Source organism: Antennarius striatus, chromosome 14 (genome assembly GCF_040054535.1).
Source record: "Antennarius striatus isolate MH-2024 chromosome 14, ASM4005453v1, whole genome shotgun sequence".
Taxonomy (NCBI): Eukaryota; Metazoa; Chordata; class Actinopteri; order Lophiiformes; family Antennariidae; genus Antennarius; species Antennarius striatus.
In genome coordinates, this window is record NC_090789.1 from 17903927 (window position 1) to 17918418 (window position 14492).

General features: G+C 42.5%; 3 protein-coding genes across 3 annotated transcripts; all 3 read left to right on the top strand.

Moving 5' to 3' along the window:
* Positions 1-407: 407 nt before the first annotated feature.
* Positions 408-4191, top strand: tekt2 (tektin 2 (testicular)). The gene is made up of 10 exons (XM_068333431.1): positions 408-492; positions 1308-1467; positions 1559-1684; positions 1771-1976; positions 2056-2199; positions 2354-2468; positions 2594-2701; positions 3177-3320; positions 3395-3474; positions 3598-4191. Exons 2-10 carry the CDS (start codon positions 1309-1311, stop codon positions 3794-3796), a joined length of 1281 nt encoding a protein of 426 aa, XP_068189532.1. The 5' UTR covers positions 408-492; position 1308; the 3' UTR covers positions 3797-4191.
* Positions 4192-5176: 985 nt separating this feature from the next.
* si:dkey-211g8.9 (free fatty acid receptor 3) lies at positions 5177-8702 on the top strand. Its single transcript, XM_068333747.1, has 2 exons — positions 5177-6080; positions 8461-8702. Exons 1-2 carry the CDS (start codon positions 5177-5179, stop codon positions 8700-8702), a joined length of 1146 nt encoding a protein of 381 aa, XP_068189848.1.
* A 1786-nt stretch (positions 8703-10488) lies between these two features.
* On the top strand, positions 10489-12656 carry LOC137607781 (free fatty acid receptor 3-like). Its single transcript, XM_068333749.1, has 2 exons — positions 10489-10563; positions 11635-12656. The coding sequence occupies exon 2, from the start codon at positions 11655-11657 to the stop codon at positions 12654-12656; it is 1002 nt and encodes a 333-aa protein (XP_068189850.1). The 5' UTR covers positions 10489-10563; positions 11635-11654.
* The last annotated feature ends 1836 nt before the right edge of the window (positions 12657-14492 follow it).

Below are 14492 nucleotides of genomic sequence, written 5' to 3' on the forward strand. Positions count from 1 at the left end.
CGTCTGGTACAGGCGAGAGCATCAGTTACTGTATTCTTTACGTCAGTCATTCCTACTTGACCGCTGATTCAAGTGAATTATAATGAATCAAAATTGTTTTATTGATCAACGTTTTGTTTGTTTTTAACGAGGAAAACTCCATGAAGGAACAGGACGATTTATTTTTCATTTTTTTAAAAATTACAAAAAAGGAAACATAAGACATTTGACAGGAAGCATGATCCTGCTTCTTCTTTTTTTCTCCATGTTTTCAAATCTTCTGCTTCACACAACTTATTTCTTCATGGAGAACCTTTGCTGGAGTCTTTCTGGTGACATAACGACTGAAACACCAAACCCATCAACGTCACCGCTCCAGTTTAATTATTAAAGACTTTCCTTCAGGCGTTGCGTTGGCCCGTTGCCTGGAGACGGCTGAAGTCGCCGTTGCTATGGGCAACCTGGTTTAGACGAACCCGCAGGAGCAGCAGGTCTGAACGTTCTGGAATTTTGGTGAGTAAAATTTAAGTGAAGGAACTGTTGAGGTGAAGTTTGTGGCTGGATTCAGGATGTCCTCCTGGGGGAGAGCAGCGGCTCAGATGTGGAACAATGTCTGTGGAATAAATTAAAATATAAAGTCTAACGACAGAAAGATCTAAAAGGTCTCTAAACTATAGAGATGTGTCCACGTGACCGTCAGGTGTGACATCCGGGAATCAGTTTGTGGAAAAAATGATCAATAGGTAATAAACCAACAAAACAATAGATTAGTCTGAAAACAAGTAGGTCAAAAGCATGCTTTGAACAAAAACTACATTTCCCACAATGCAGTAATTAAGCTCATTTTTACTCTGACAACACGTTTTGAACAAAGTTAATGTCCTAACTTGTGTTTAATGTTATTTTTCTTTATTCACTTGGATAATTTAGTCCTTCACTGATGGAGTTAATAAATGAAAAGAATTTATGTTATAACAGAGCAACAAGCAAACATATTTTCTCTGTGCAAATGTCATGTTTGTAACTTGAATAAGTAATAAATTCAGAGTTATTTAACATTAAGGAGTAGTTATATTTATTTTACATTACATTTAGTTACATTTATAAGTTACATCTGGCCCTTTGAGGACAGCCATTATACTAATGTGGCCCTCGGTGAAAATGAGTTTGACACCCCCTGATGTAGATTCTTTTACTGGAGCTGCTCCTCGGTTTCTGTTTCGTTTCGTGCCTGACTCAGTAACCTTTTAAATAAAAGAGAGCGTCACCAACACCAAACCATTAATGTACGTATGGGATGCTGTGATGTGACTGTTTGCATGCTGCAGCATGATGTCGGCCCTCCCCGTTAAGCCCGGCCCGCACCACAGCGTGTCGGAATGGAGCGGCAACAACCAGCAGCTGTCTGCCGCCGCACAGCAGGAGCGCCACGTTTCCAGGGCGATCCGGCAGGAAGGGAGGTCACTGCGCGACAGCAGCAACTGTCAGGTTGGTGAGGAACGTTCCACACCAAAACACCTGCCGCCGTCCTCACATCGCTTTAGAATGAGGATCTTCATTCGTACGTCTCCCCCTGCAGACGATCTGGGATGAAAGCGACACCTCTCGCAGGCTGAGTGACCGGGCCTGGGATGTCGCCCGCTGGAAAGAGGTGTTAGAAACCTGTGCGCAGAGAGTGGATGAAGAAATGGGAGCTCTGACATTGGTGATTCATCCAAAGATCTGGCCTTTTTTAAGGTGTTAGACTCGTCCCCTTTCACACCTGTGTGCCCCTGATGTGTGTTGGGACAGTCGAAGGAGCAAACCGAGCAGGCCCTGGCTGCCACCGCCCTTCGTCTGGAGGTCAGCACTGAGTGTCTGACACTGAGGGACGGGCGGCGAGGGTACGAACACGTCACCGACCCCGTAGACGAGCAGCTGAAAAAGGAAGTGGCGCTGATTGAAAGAGCGCAGCAGGTTCTGCAGCAGCACATCGACAAAGCCTTCGAGCTTCTGTGGTGAGACGGGAAAGCTGCAGACAAGCCCCTGCATGTTGTCCTGCTTCTTCCCTGACAAGCGCTTTGTTCCTGCTGCCAGTGTGTTGCAGGAGATTCGCCACCGTCTGACTGCTGACATCCAGGACAAGCTGGACGCCCTGGACATCGATATGACCTGCCTTTCACTGACAATAAAGTCTCCTCAGATCTCGCTGAAGACCAACCCAACTCGTATACCGTCAGGGTAATCTTTACATCTCAATGTGCATGAAATACCAGCAACGCTATATAGAGGATTTGTTTTGTTTGTGTTTTGCTTTGTTTTACATTTTTATATCCCCATTTCCAGAACCCAGTGAAACCCTGCCTTCTTCTTTCTTTTCACATCCTTGTCGTAGTTCCTCCACCCCACAGGAGTGGGTTCAGTTCAGCCACAATAATGTAGCTCGCGCCCATGAGGCCATGCAGGCATCCCAGCAGATGAGGGAGGACACCAGTCTCACCAGAGCCCAGGTTTGTCTGCGTGTATTAATGGTACTGCACACATAGTGTCTAAGAACCAATATCATTTTCAGATTCTGTGGTAAACTATGTACGCTCATCACATTGACAGTAACTCTCCGTTCTGTGTTTCTTAGCTGCAGAACGAGCTGGACATCCAGCGCAGGGCCACAGAGTTCGCTCTTCGTAAGAGAAATCATGATGAGGAGCAGGCCTGCAGCGAGCTGGAGTGGCAGATCAGACGTGTGAGACGTAGCTCATGATGTTTGTTCTCACCCCTGCAGACCTTTTTCTTTTTTGTTTAACAGTTTGTGGTACGAAGCAGCTCACTAAAGCACATGTGTCAAACTCAAGGTCCCGGGGGCCACATGTGGCCCTCCACATCATTTTTTGTGGCCCGCAAGAGTGTAAAAGGTCAGAGTGTCTAAAAATAAATACTGCAGGTCAAAAGTTTGCTTTGAAAAAACTACATTTTCTACAGTGCAGTAATTCAGCCCATTTTAACTCTGACAAAATCATTTTGAACAAAGTTAAGGTCCTAACCTGATTTATTTTACATTACATTGAGTTACATTTATTAGTTACATCTGGCCCTTTGAGGACACCACCCATGTGTGGATGTGACCCTTCATAAAAATGACTTTGACACGTGTGCCCTATAGGGATAGAAGTAAGCGTTTCTAGTATTTTTCTAGTATTTAGTTGTCTCCACATCTGCAGACTGAAGATGAAGTTACAGAGATGGAGAGCGACATCCACGGCCTGGATGCAGATCTGCAGGCGAAGACTGCCTCCCTGAAACTGGTCCACACCCGCCTGGAGAACAGAACCAACAGACCTGGCATGGACCTCTGCAGAGATGAGGTTGACATAACTATAGGGAATCAGCTGTGGAGGTACCAGATCACAAGAATTCAAAGTGTTCTCTTCTTCTGCAGGTCCAGTACGGACTCATCAGTGAAGCCCATCAGCTGGAGGCCACCATCGTGGCTCTGAAACAGAAGCTCTCTGAAGCTCAGTGAGTCTGATAGCAGTGATGTTTCAAACTGAGATAATTACAGATCTTCAGAGTCTTTTAAGAACCAGAATAGAACCCAGTCGCCCTAAACCTGTCGTTTCTTCTGGTCACATCCACGCTCAGACTATCGCTGCAGAAGATGAAGCTCCATCTCGCCCGCATGTTGCAGGATCTTTCCAGGAAACAGGAAGGCCTGTCTCTGGAGCAGCGCAGCATGAACAGCCGAACCCGCCTCGCCTCCTGCTCGGACAAAAGCCCGGTGCTGCTGGTTCCGCTCACAAACTCCAGCGGGAGGAGCGACATGCAGCTGCTGGCCCAGTGAGAAGAGACGGATGGAACCCATCCAAGATATTAGGGAGTCATTGGTTATAAACTCTGATGAAGTGATTTTAAGGCTACAGCCATTAGTAATTGATAAACTGCAGAGATGACTGAGGTTCAGTCAGTAAATTAATGAGAGATGCTGACGAACAAAATGCTTTCTTTCTTTACTTAATTAATTTATTTATATCAATAACTCTTCTTTTCATGTTAGCCATTACAATGTTTGTGGTGTCTGAACGTGTTTGTGTATTCCACGGTTTCTTCTTTAAGAATGTAGTGATCGTTCACTAGTGGAAGGATCACGTTCATGTGTGGCAACCATTCTTTTACAGGCCATTAGCATTAATGGCTTTGTTTGGCCTTGTCACACTGTTTGATCAACAGATGCTGTTTGGAGCGTGAGCTGATGTTAATGACATGAACTTTGACTCATAAAGTATAAATGGATTTGATAAAAAAACGGTAAGCAGGCAGTAAACAGACAATAAACCTACTTGCCGCCTCAGCTGTGATGTCATAGGGGACGGGTTTTGAGTCGGTCGCAGTCCCACGAAGGACGAACACCTGATTTCTACTGTGGAGGTGCTGATCTTTGGTCCAATCACAAGAAAGGTTTAAGGAGGGGAACCTGGAAGACGCCAGAACTGAAACAGACTGTTTCAGAGGAACTGAAGATCTGCATTCAGAGCCAGTTTGGAAAATGTATTGAGACGTGAATCATGCAGATTAAAAGCTGACACACACACACACACACACAACACACACACACACACAACACACACTCTTCCATAAAGCTATGACAAGTGGATGTTTCTCAACCCATTCTGTCCTCACATCAACCATCCCGTTCAGTGCACTTATGACTTTACTGCTTAACCCTCCAGTTCATTTAGACGCCCAACGCTTTAAGCATACGGCCATTTACTTGCTGACGCGCTGAATTATTCTGAATCATTTCACCTGAGGGGCCAGATGCTACCTGTCTGTTGCCCCCAATGAGAGTGCAATCAAGGCAGTCTGGTGCCTGCTAAATGCCCCCTTACTTACTTCTGCATGAGTGCATGCATCTCCTCATTTGCATCAGTGACATGATGTCATGTGCACCTTGCTCCCGTCGCGCCCCCGCGTCCACATTGCTGCCACTTCTCTCAGAGAGGCTTGCTCTGACTCGGAGTCTGAGCGCGATGGAGGCAGAATCCTGGCACAGGGAAAGCACTTCGTAGTGCAGATGGAGATGGGTTCGTAAATGGGGAGGACAACGCTACACCTTCTGACTGCTCCAGTAATCCCACTGACATTTTTTTCAAGATCTACCCTCATCATGGTGAGTTAGAGGCGGTGCTTCATCCTGGCAGCATCCTCTTGTAACACCAACGAGATGCGTTTGGCATCCAAGGATTACGTTTCTCTAACCGTCTACAGCTTCACCTTTCTTCTGGGCCTCCCTGCCAACATGCTGGTCCTGTTTGTGTACGCGCGCAAGGCCTGTAAGCGAGGCGCTACCCCCAATGTGGTCTACGCCCTCAACCTGTGCATAGCCAACCTGGTTCTCGTTGCCTGGATGCCCGTCAAAACTGTGGAGACTCTGTTCAAGGAGTGGAGGCTACCGAAGCCCGTTTGCCCCATCTATAGCTTCTTCTTCTTCTCCTCTCTGTACGGCAGCTGCCTCTTCATCACAGCTGTGACGGTGGGGCGCTACCTCAGCATCGCATTTCCAATCGTCTACAAGAGATATCGCCGTGCTCGCCTCTCTTGCTTCATCTGCGCCGCCTTGTGGGCCTCGGTGCTCGTTCACCTCGGTGTTGCTCTGATGGCTGAAGAAGGGGCTCACTTTGTTTCTGTTAAGGACGACGCCTCGGCCTGTTTCGACCACTTCAACGCCTCCCAGCTGGACGTCCTTCTCCCTCTACGCCTGGAGATGGCCATTGTGTTGTTTATTCTGCCTCTCCTGGTCACATCTTTTTGCACGCTGCGTTGCGTCACCCTGGTGTGGCACTCAAACCTACGTCCGATCGGGAAGAGGAGAGCGCTGGCTGTTGCCCTCTCCACATTGGCTGTGTTCGTGGCGTGCTATGCACCCTACAACACGTCTCACATAGTGGGCTTTGCCTTGATGGAAGATGTCGCGTGGAGGAAATACGCTGTGCTGACAAGCTCCCTTAACGTTTTCCTGGAGCCGGTGGTCATGCTGATGCTGTCGCCAGCAGTGTCAAGAGGAATCGTGGGAAGAATCTGCAGAGGGCAAAGCCAGTTCAGTCGTATCGATGGGTTTAGACATCAATGTAATAGCGCTAATTATATTGCAAATAAGACAACACCGGCACAAACCGACGGGAGCCAGGCATCAGGAGTGAAGTCACAGGAGGCACCGATTCAAGGGTTCTGATTTGAAGGCGTACACGAATGGGACTGGCCAGCTAGTTTACAAGCAGACCTGCAAATCTATGTATCAGGGGAATATGTTTGAATTTACAATTCAACAATTTAACAACTTTATGGCAGTCAGTTTGGTGGGAAATGGCTCCATCTGGTGTGTGTTAATATTTGTGGAAGCTCTAGCAAGTTAAATGTATATACAGTATATAGAAATACTACATATAAAATATTTCAGAAAATCTTGTTGTTTCTGAACTTTTCCCTCTGCATATGTATTTTTACTTGCACAAATAAAATCTGTGACAGAGCCTTGATTCAATGTCGTGTCTCACAGCTGATACAACAAGTCACAATTGGTCGTCTCGATAATCAGAAGGGTGTAAACATTGAAATTAAACATCATTTTCACTTATGCATTTTAAATGACATGTAAGCAATACATTTATGAACCTATCGATCACTTTTCTCAAATAAAATGCAAATGTTGTGGAATATTTTTTTAAAAAGAACAACCTTAAGAGGTGGGTTTTGTTTTAAATACAATTGTTTGAGGTAATATATACTTATGGTACAGTCACTGCACTCTGGGTTGTCATAGAACATTTAAACAAAATAAAACACCTATCTATTCCTCAGTGTGGATTTAATATCCTCGGGAACGTTCGATGGGACTAGAATTTCAGGGTAATCCATTAGTCTGCCTGATCCCATGAGGCTAAAGAAGAAAAAAAAATGTCTGCATGCCCCTAATGGGTTCCTGCCTTCATGAAATATATGACATAAATAAATAAAAATATGAATTATTGAAACGTTTAACTTTTACAATTGAATTCTATTGTGATGCAACTTATCATTCTGCAATCCTTTTTTTTAAAAATTTGAAATAGGTTCTTGTGCTTTAAAGGGAAACACAAACCTGGAACATGTGACACACTCAATAAATGATGTCATATTACCCTGGTGAGCCTTTCTGTTGCCACGTGACGACCATCAGCTTCATTCTCATGTCCAGACAGAAGAGAAGAAGCCTTGCTGTCCCGCTCATAACTTCTCCTTTTGATGGAGGCTTCAGTGTAATTGGGTCATGAATCTTCATCCTTGGCAGCACAAAGCAATACAGGAAAAAGCAGTTTCACAAACACGACATCAAAATGAAACCCTAGACGACATTTAAATGTCATGAATGAAATATACAAAGATTTAATGTGTCTATAACAAATCAGATCAGTCAGCGGCACCGACAGCAAAGAAAAGACATCATGAGTTCTCTGTGGAAACAGAGGAAGGGCAGGATGTTATCCAATACATGAATTAATATGTAATGAATAACCAATATATATTTAAAAAATTCAATATAAAATTAATAAAACTATCATTTAAAATGTGCTTTTTCTCAAGTACCGTACATTCAAGGACTCCTGTGTTCTCTTATTTATTTTGTGGGTTTTTTTGCAATCAGAGTGAAAAACAATCACGAGGGGAACAGGTTATGTGTTCCCCTCGCTTTTATGGTAAAACAGTTTAAAATCGCTTTATTATACCTCAATTATACACTATTAAACCTCTGGTGAAAAACACACCACAGGACTAACAGCTCATGTTCAGCCTGTAGGGCGGCCTGCCAGTAAAATTAGTATTTTATTAATGACGTCCATGAAATACTGCGGTAATGTTTTATTTCACTAGATGGTTTTAATGCCTCCTCCGCTGCTGAAAATCTCCTTGGAGAATAACTTGGTTTAACAGACGGCCACTGACAAGAGAGAAGACGTATTTCAGCCACAACATCCTGTAGTTGCCCTCCCCCCCGACCCAACCCCCCCGCCGTATGAAACACTAAGAAGCCAGATAGTTTTATCAGGACACGGGCCACAAATAACACAGAAGCAGCTGGAGGTTTCTGGCAGACAAGTATGAACAAAATAATATAATTTTGTTTTAGATTTCTATTAGAATTGTCCAGATTATATAATCACACATTAATTAAGTCAAAAAACATCTGATGATGTTTGCAGTTTTAGACATTTTTCAATGTAAAAATCAGAAGGCGGTCGGCTTTATAAACCAGTAAGACATCAAAAGAAGACAGTTATTAGGAAAGAATGAAATTAATGCACATAATGTAAAGTTAACAATGAGTTAAGTGAATGACCTTAACTCTGGATGATCCATGTTGCCATAGTAATGGAGACCCATCTATCCAGTGTACATACACACTGGCTCATGAAGCGTTTGATAAACAGGTTTGGTTTTTATATGTCTTTAATGTTCAACCTTTCTGATCAGACAGGGATCATTTGGCACCACATCACAGCTTAGTTGTTATGCAGAGAGACGGTATAAAAAGCAGGCTGGTGGACGGGCTTCCAGAGACCGTCGAGGCGCTGAGGGAATCCACCGGCAAGCGGAATGAGCCCGTCTGTTCCCTCCAACCTGAGGCAAACCTGAAAGCAGCCGACAGTCAGGACCGGGAAGGATGTCACCGCTGGTCATGGATACAGGTACGCCAGCCCCGCCTGATGGGATGAATCACAGCCACAGCTTTCATTACACACAAAAATTCAAAGGTCATAATAATAATAATAATATAAGCTTTTGTTATTTACCAATTCTGTATTATCTCATATGTTACCAACAAACTCAGAGGTGCTTCATTGGAGGTAAAGGTGTGTTTTCTTTGGTCGTTTGTTGCTATAACAGAGTGAGAGGGAGGAAGTGTGGCTGAATAGAAGTAAATAAAACATTAAAGCGTGACCTCATCCGTGAACTTCTCTGCCTGTTTCACTATATTCACATTTCACTATACCCATGTTTAACTAGGCCTGTTTAATTTTTTATTCCTATGCCTATTTATGATTTTCTATTTGTATATTCTTGATGGCTTATTTATTAATTATTTTTATTTTATATATATATATATATATATATATATATATATATATATATATATATATATATATATATATATATATATACACACATATATATATATTAATATTTGTATTTTACATATACTATATATATTAATATTTTTATTTTATATATACGATATATATACATATATATTAAGTAATTATTATTATTATTAATAATAATAATAATATTTATTAATCTTTCTATTTGGTGTTGCACTACTTTCTATGTGCTGGTGCTTTCTGTGTGCTTTTTCTGTGTTTTGTGTGCTCACTGCTGTGTGTAGTGCGACGGAGAAATTAATTTCCCTGACAGAACCTCCTTAAGGGATAAATGAAGTTCTACTCTACTCTACTCTACTCTACTCTACTCTAGTCTACTCTACTCTACTCTACTCTACTCTACTCTACTCTACTCTACTCTACTCTACTCTACTCTACTCTACTCTGTTTCACAGATTTACATCAGTGTTTTGTTTGAACCTGAGCAACACAGACAACACATACAAATTCAAGTAGTTTTACCTTGAAAGGTTTGATTTGGACGGAAATGTTTCAACATCTGTATTTTCTCGTAATATCAGGAAGAATTTAAGTAACATGTTTTATGTTAAATAAAGGATATATTCTTTAGTTCTCTTGCACCCTCTGCTTATTTTAAAGGCATTCTCAACAGAAATTATGTTTCATAAATATTGTGTTTCTTGTGAAAAAGCCTGAAAAATACAAATCGATGAATTTAACTTTTTTTTTTTAACTCTCATAATATCTGACAACAGTGTTTGATTCCAAGCTAAATCATCTGCACATCATGAGATCAATTAATCTTTAATCTCGCATTTTAAATAATTATCCAAGTTCCACATTCAATATTGGAACAAATCTATACTGTATTTGCTTTTTACACCTCTAGTTGGGTGTCTGTTTCTGGATCAAATACTCAATTTTGAATATTGTTTAGAATTGACTTTTTTTTCATTTAAAATACTGCAATTTTTTTTGTATCATTTTATCATCATATAAACCAAATACGTGATAGAGGCTCCAGAACTTCATTTCATTAAAACAGTTCTTTTTCTTTCACCATATATTTATTAAATGGTAATAGAGAATATAAAATTAAAGTTCTAATTTCTCTTCTGAGGTCCGATGCTGCCACATCTGCTCTTTCTGACTCACCGTCGAGACCTTTTCACACAAAAAGTTGTGACATCACACGTCCACCTGCATCTAGCCGAGCTCCTGAGCGGTTGCCAGGAGAGGATGTTTGGACAGAGGGCGGAACAAAGATAGCGTCCAGAAGCTTATTAAATTTCCCCTGTTGAGGGCGAGATATCACAGATTGAGTAGGACACACATATTAAGTGCAGCAGCCTTCTGAGCTGATCAAACAGAGTGCTGGCAGGAGGCAGCATGCTGCCAGAGCGCCGCAGCCTCACACAGAGCAGCTGACCGGGGATGGAGAGGCTGGTTTGAGGTGAGTTAGTCGCTCTGGAGAAGGGATGGAGCGGACGTCAGGGGAGTGGATGCACATTCTTGAGTGAAATATGAAATTTAAATTTATTTTTTTTTGCAAGAGTGCAATTATGTTGTTATAACATAAATGCACAAAGCACAAACACACACAATGTGTGTTAGTAATTAATTCCTCTTTGAATAACATTAGATAAAAATTACACATTTAGTTTTTGATTAAAAAAATTTTTTTTAATATATATCATTATATCGTATTTGTGATCAGTTTTCGGGGCTGAGAGCCACAAGTCGAGGAGAGAAGCTGAGATGCACTAAAAGAAAGATGTTTGATATTACTTATTGATTTCAAATATATATACTATAAAAATATACAGGAAAACAGCAGCCTTCATGAAACCTATATTTGTCATACATTCTGTCATTGTGTTACTTTCACTGGCTCTAGAACAGTTCTTGCTGCTGATCAGCTCATCTTCTTCTTATTGATCACTGATTTCTTTTTGTATCATGTATCCAATTGTTAATAGAGGATTTATTAGCTCCATCGCCGTGTCAGTCTGAGAGGTAACAGAGGCAGAGGTTCTAAATGCGTGTCAGAGGAGAGTTTTTAATTTCCACTGACTTGTTTTTTAGATTTGATTTTCATTTTAAAACATTAATTAGTTATACGCCGGATGCTCCTGCGTTTTGAGTCCTTGTGTAATATAAATGTTATGATAAAGATGATTTTACTGATAAATAATTTTATGTGCACTAAAGCATAATTAGTTATGTTCATCTCAGCGTGTTAGTATGCGAAGATTTGGTTATTAAGTGAGTCTGATGTTGAGACATTTCCAAAACCAAATGCTCTATGAAGCACACCAGTAGTGAGCAGGTTCATCCTCTGCAGACCATGAATAGTAATAAAGATTTATGTCAGTCTGTTCATCAGTTAATAGGTTGGACATGATAGAGTCTCATAGCTTTAAGGGTGAAAATGACGCAAATCTTCAGATTATTATTAAAGCACTAAATCAATCAAAAGGGAAATTGTCCAAAGTGTTCATTCTTCCTGTTTTCCTGCACGCAGCGTCTGAGAGAGTCACCGCCATGTTGTGCAACTGCCTGTTGCTGTCCGTCTACGCCGTCACCTTCCTCATGGGGGTCCCTTCCAACATCCTGGCGTTCTACACCTTCTACCACAAGGTGCGGCGTCGGGCCGCCCCGATAGACGTGCTCCTCCTCAACCTCACCATCTCCGACCTGGTCTTCCTGGCGTTCCTGCCGTTTAAAATCAAGGAAGCGTCCGACGGCATGGCCTGGCTGCTGCCCTACCCCTTGTGTCCCTTCACCGGTTTCGTTTTCTACGTCACCATCTACAACAGCACCCTGCTGCTCACCGCCGTGAGCGTGGAGCGCTACCTGGGCGTGGCCTTCCCCCTCAGGTATTCCCTGTGTCGCAGGCCTCGCTACGCCGTGTTGGCCAGCGTCATGTTCTGGGTGGTGACCTCTCTGAACCTCAGCATCGTCTACATCATTCCCTACGTGCAGTGGAACAAAGGTGCAGACGGTGACATCAGCAGCAACAACAGCAGCATCGCCAGCAGCCCCGCCACGCCCCCGCCCACCTGCTACCTGGATTTCTCCGAGGACGAGCTGAACATCGTGGTGCCGGTGCGACTGGAACTCTTCTTGGTTCTTTTCTGCATCCCTTTTTTAATCTGCTGCTTCTGCTACGTCAACTTCATCCTCATCCTGTCCCGTCTCCCCAACATCGGCAGGCGGCGGAGGCTGCGCGCCATCGGATTGGCTCTCGGCACGCTGATCGTGTTCGCCGTCTGCTTCGGGCCTTACAACGCCTCCCACGTGGTGGGGTTCGTCCACCAGGAGAGCGAGGAGTGGAGGAACGTGGCGTTGCTCTCCAGCACCTTCAACGCCTGCCTGGATCCGTTTATCTTCTACTTTTCCTCAGCGGCCGTCAGAAACATGTTGAATCGCTGCTTCAGGAGCATCAGGGCGAAGCTGCACATCCTGGGATGTGGAAGGGGCCCCCACTGTCCCCACCAGAACCCCTCCAAGGCCGACAAATACAAGGAAGCACCCCTTCCCTGATAGCTTTTGATGATACTATTGATTTTAATGCTTTCTTTGCGGTTTATTTAATATTTCATTTCATGCACAAAAAAAAAAAAAATGCAGATGAACTGAAGACCAGATGGGACAGTTGTGTGGGGGGGGGGGGCATTATTCTACCCTAAGAAATCCACAATGTGTTTGTTATATTTATTTATTCTGTTTTAGTGAAGTTACAAAGATTCAGTGTCATGGTATTAAAATAAGTTCACTGATAAAAGAACCACAACATTTAAAAAATAAAATAAAATAAAAATGAAGGTTAAAAGTAAAATAAAAACATTTATCTATTATTTGTGTGTAAATGTTTTAGTGGGGGGGGGTTTTGGTAATACCGACGCAGTCTGTCTGGATCCTTTTTACCAACCTGGACATTGACAAACAAAAAAAAGAACAAGCCATGACCAAAAGCGTGATAAGCTGTAAAATCATATTTACCGAAGTGACTTAGCACAGGTTGAATGTGTTTTATTGGTTGATGGTCGGAGATAAAAACACATTTATCCACTACGTGGTCTCTGACTGAAGAAGCGCTGCTTCAATCAACTAAAATGACACCAGGTTCAGATTTAAACTACTGCCAAGACAAACAAGTTTGATCCATCCACCGTTCACTGTGACCCGTGTCACGTTGTCACCGACAGGAGCGTGGACTATTTCTAGAGCTGCCCTGATCGGTTCCTTTCTGATTTATTGATCCACAATTCAGTTTTTTTTATGGAAATCGTTGAGTAGGTTTTGCCTAATTGGAGAAAAATGTGAAAAATGTCATCTTGATAGGAATAATAATTCTTTAATTATTATTCCATGCATATTAATGATGGTCCAACAGATATACCTAGAGGTCAGCGGGACAAGGAAGACAAATGACAAGATGAAGCATGGACACAGAATCGTCTCTAGGATTTTTAAACTGACCACTGAGAGTGTATTTCCCTGCAAGGATATCTTTAAAAGACAAAAAAAAAAAAAAAAGTCCTCCAAATGTCATATTGCACCACCGTGAGATCAATGATGTGAGATCAATGATATAACCAGAGGGGGTTTCATGGCCATCCAAGCAGTAGAAATGCTCCAACTGTAAGTCCTTGAGAGATAACCCTGAAATAACCTCGTGTTCCAACTGAAGGGGGATTAATAAACGTTTTATAGGGCGGCGCTGTTTGTCACCCACAAGGCAGGAAACGGTCCCGTCAGGACAAACACCAGCAGCACCAACGTTAACCGTCCCTTTTCTGTGTCTCGCAGCGCAGCGAGGTCAGTGTTTAATCAGAGATGAGTGTTTTATAGGAATGAGGGATGAAGCAATTAAAATCCAAGAGACTTTCATCCACATAAGCAGGAAGTGGTGACTGAACAGTGTCGAGCTAATATGGAGCGCAAACAGGTTCAATCACAGACCCAACGCTGTGGAGAAGCTATAAAGGTGTCTGCTCTGAAACAGGAAGTGACTGATAACCACCCTCTGGCTATTTCCTGTCAGTAATAACGAGCACAGCGCTCCAGCGTAGATTGAGAGCATGTGCACACAGATAACGTCTCTTTATGGAGTCCTGCGGTATATGGTGTTGAGTAAAGCCAGACATGTTGGTTCAGCAGCACACTTTGTCCATTTGCGACGTTCATTAAAAGTCTAATCTCCTCGTGTTGTAAAGCAGAGCCTGAATCTGCTGAAAAATGTTGAATATTAAATTTATTTAGAATATTAAATTATAGCTGTGGTTGGTGGTTGTGTTGTCTCAAACTCACATTTGAATACAAGTTGGAATAAATGTCTGGAAATACGTACAAACATATTTATTTTCTCTAAAACCT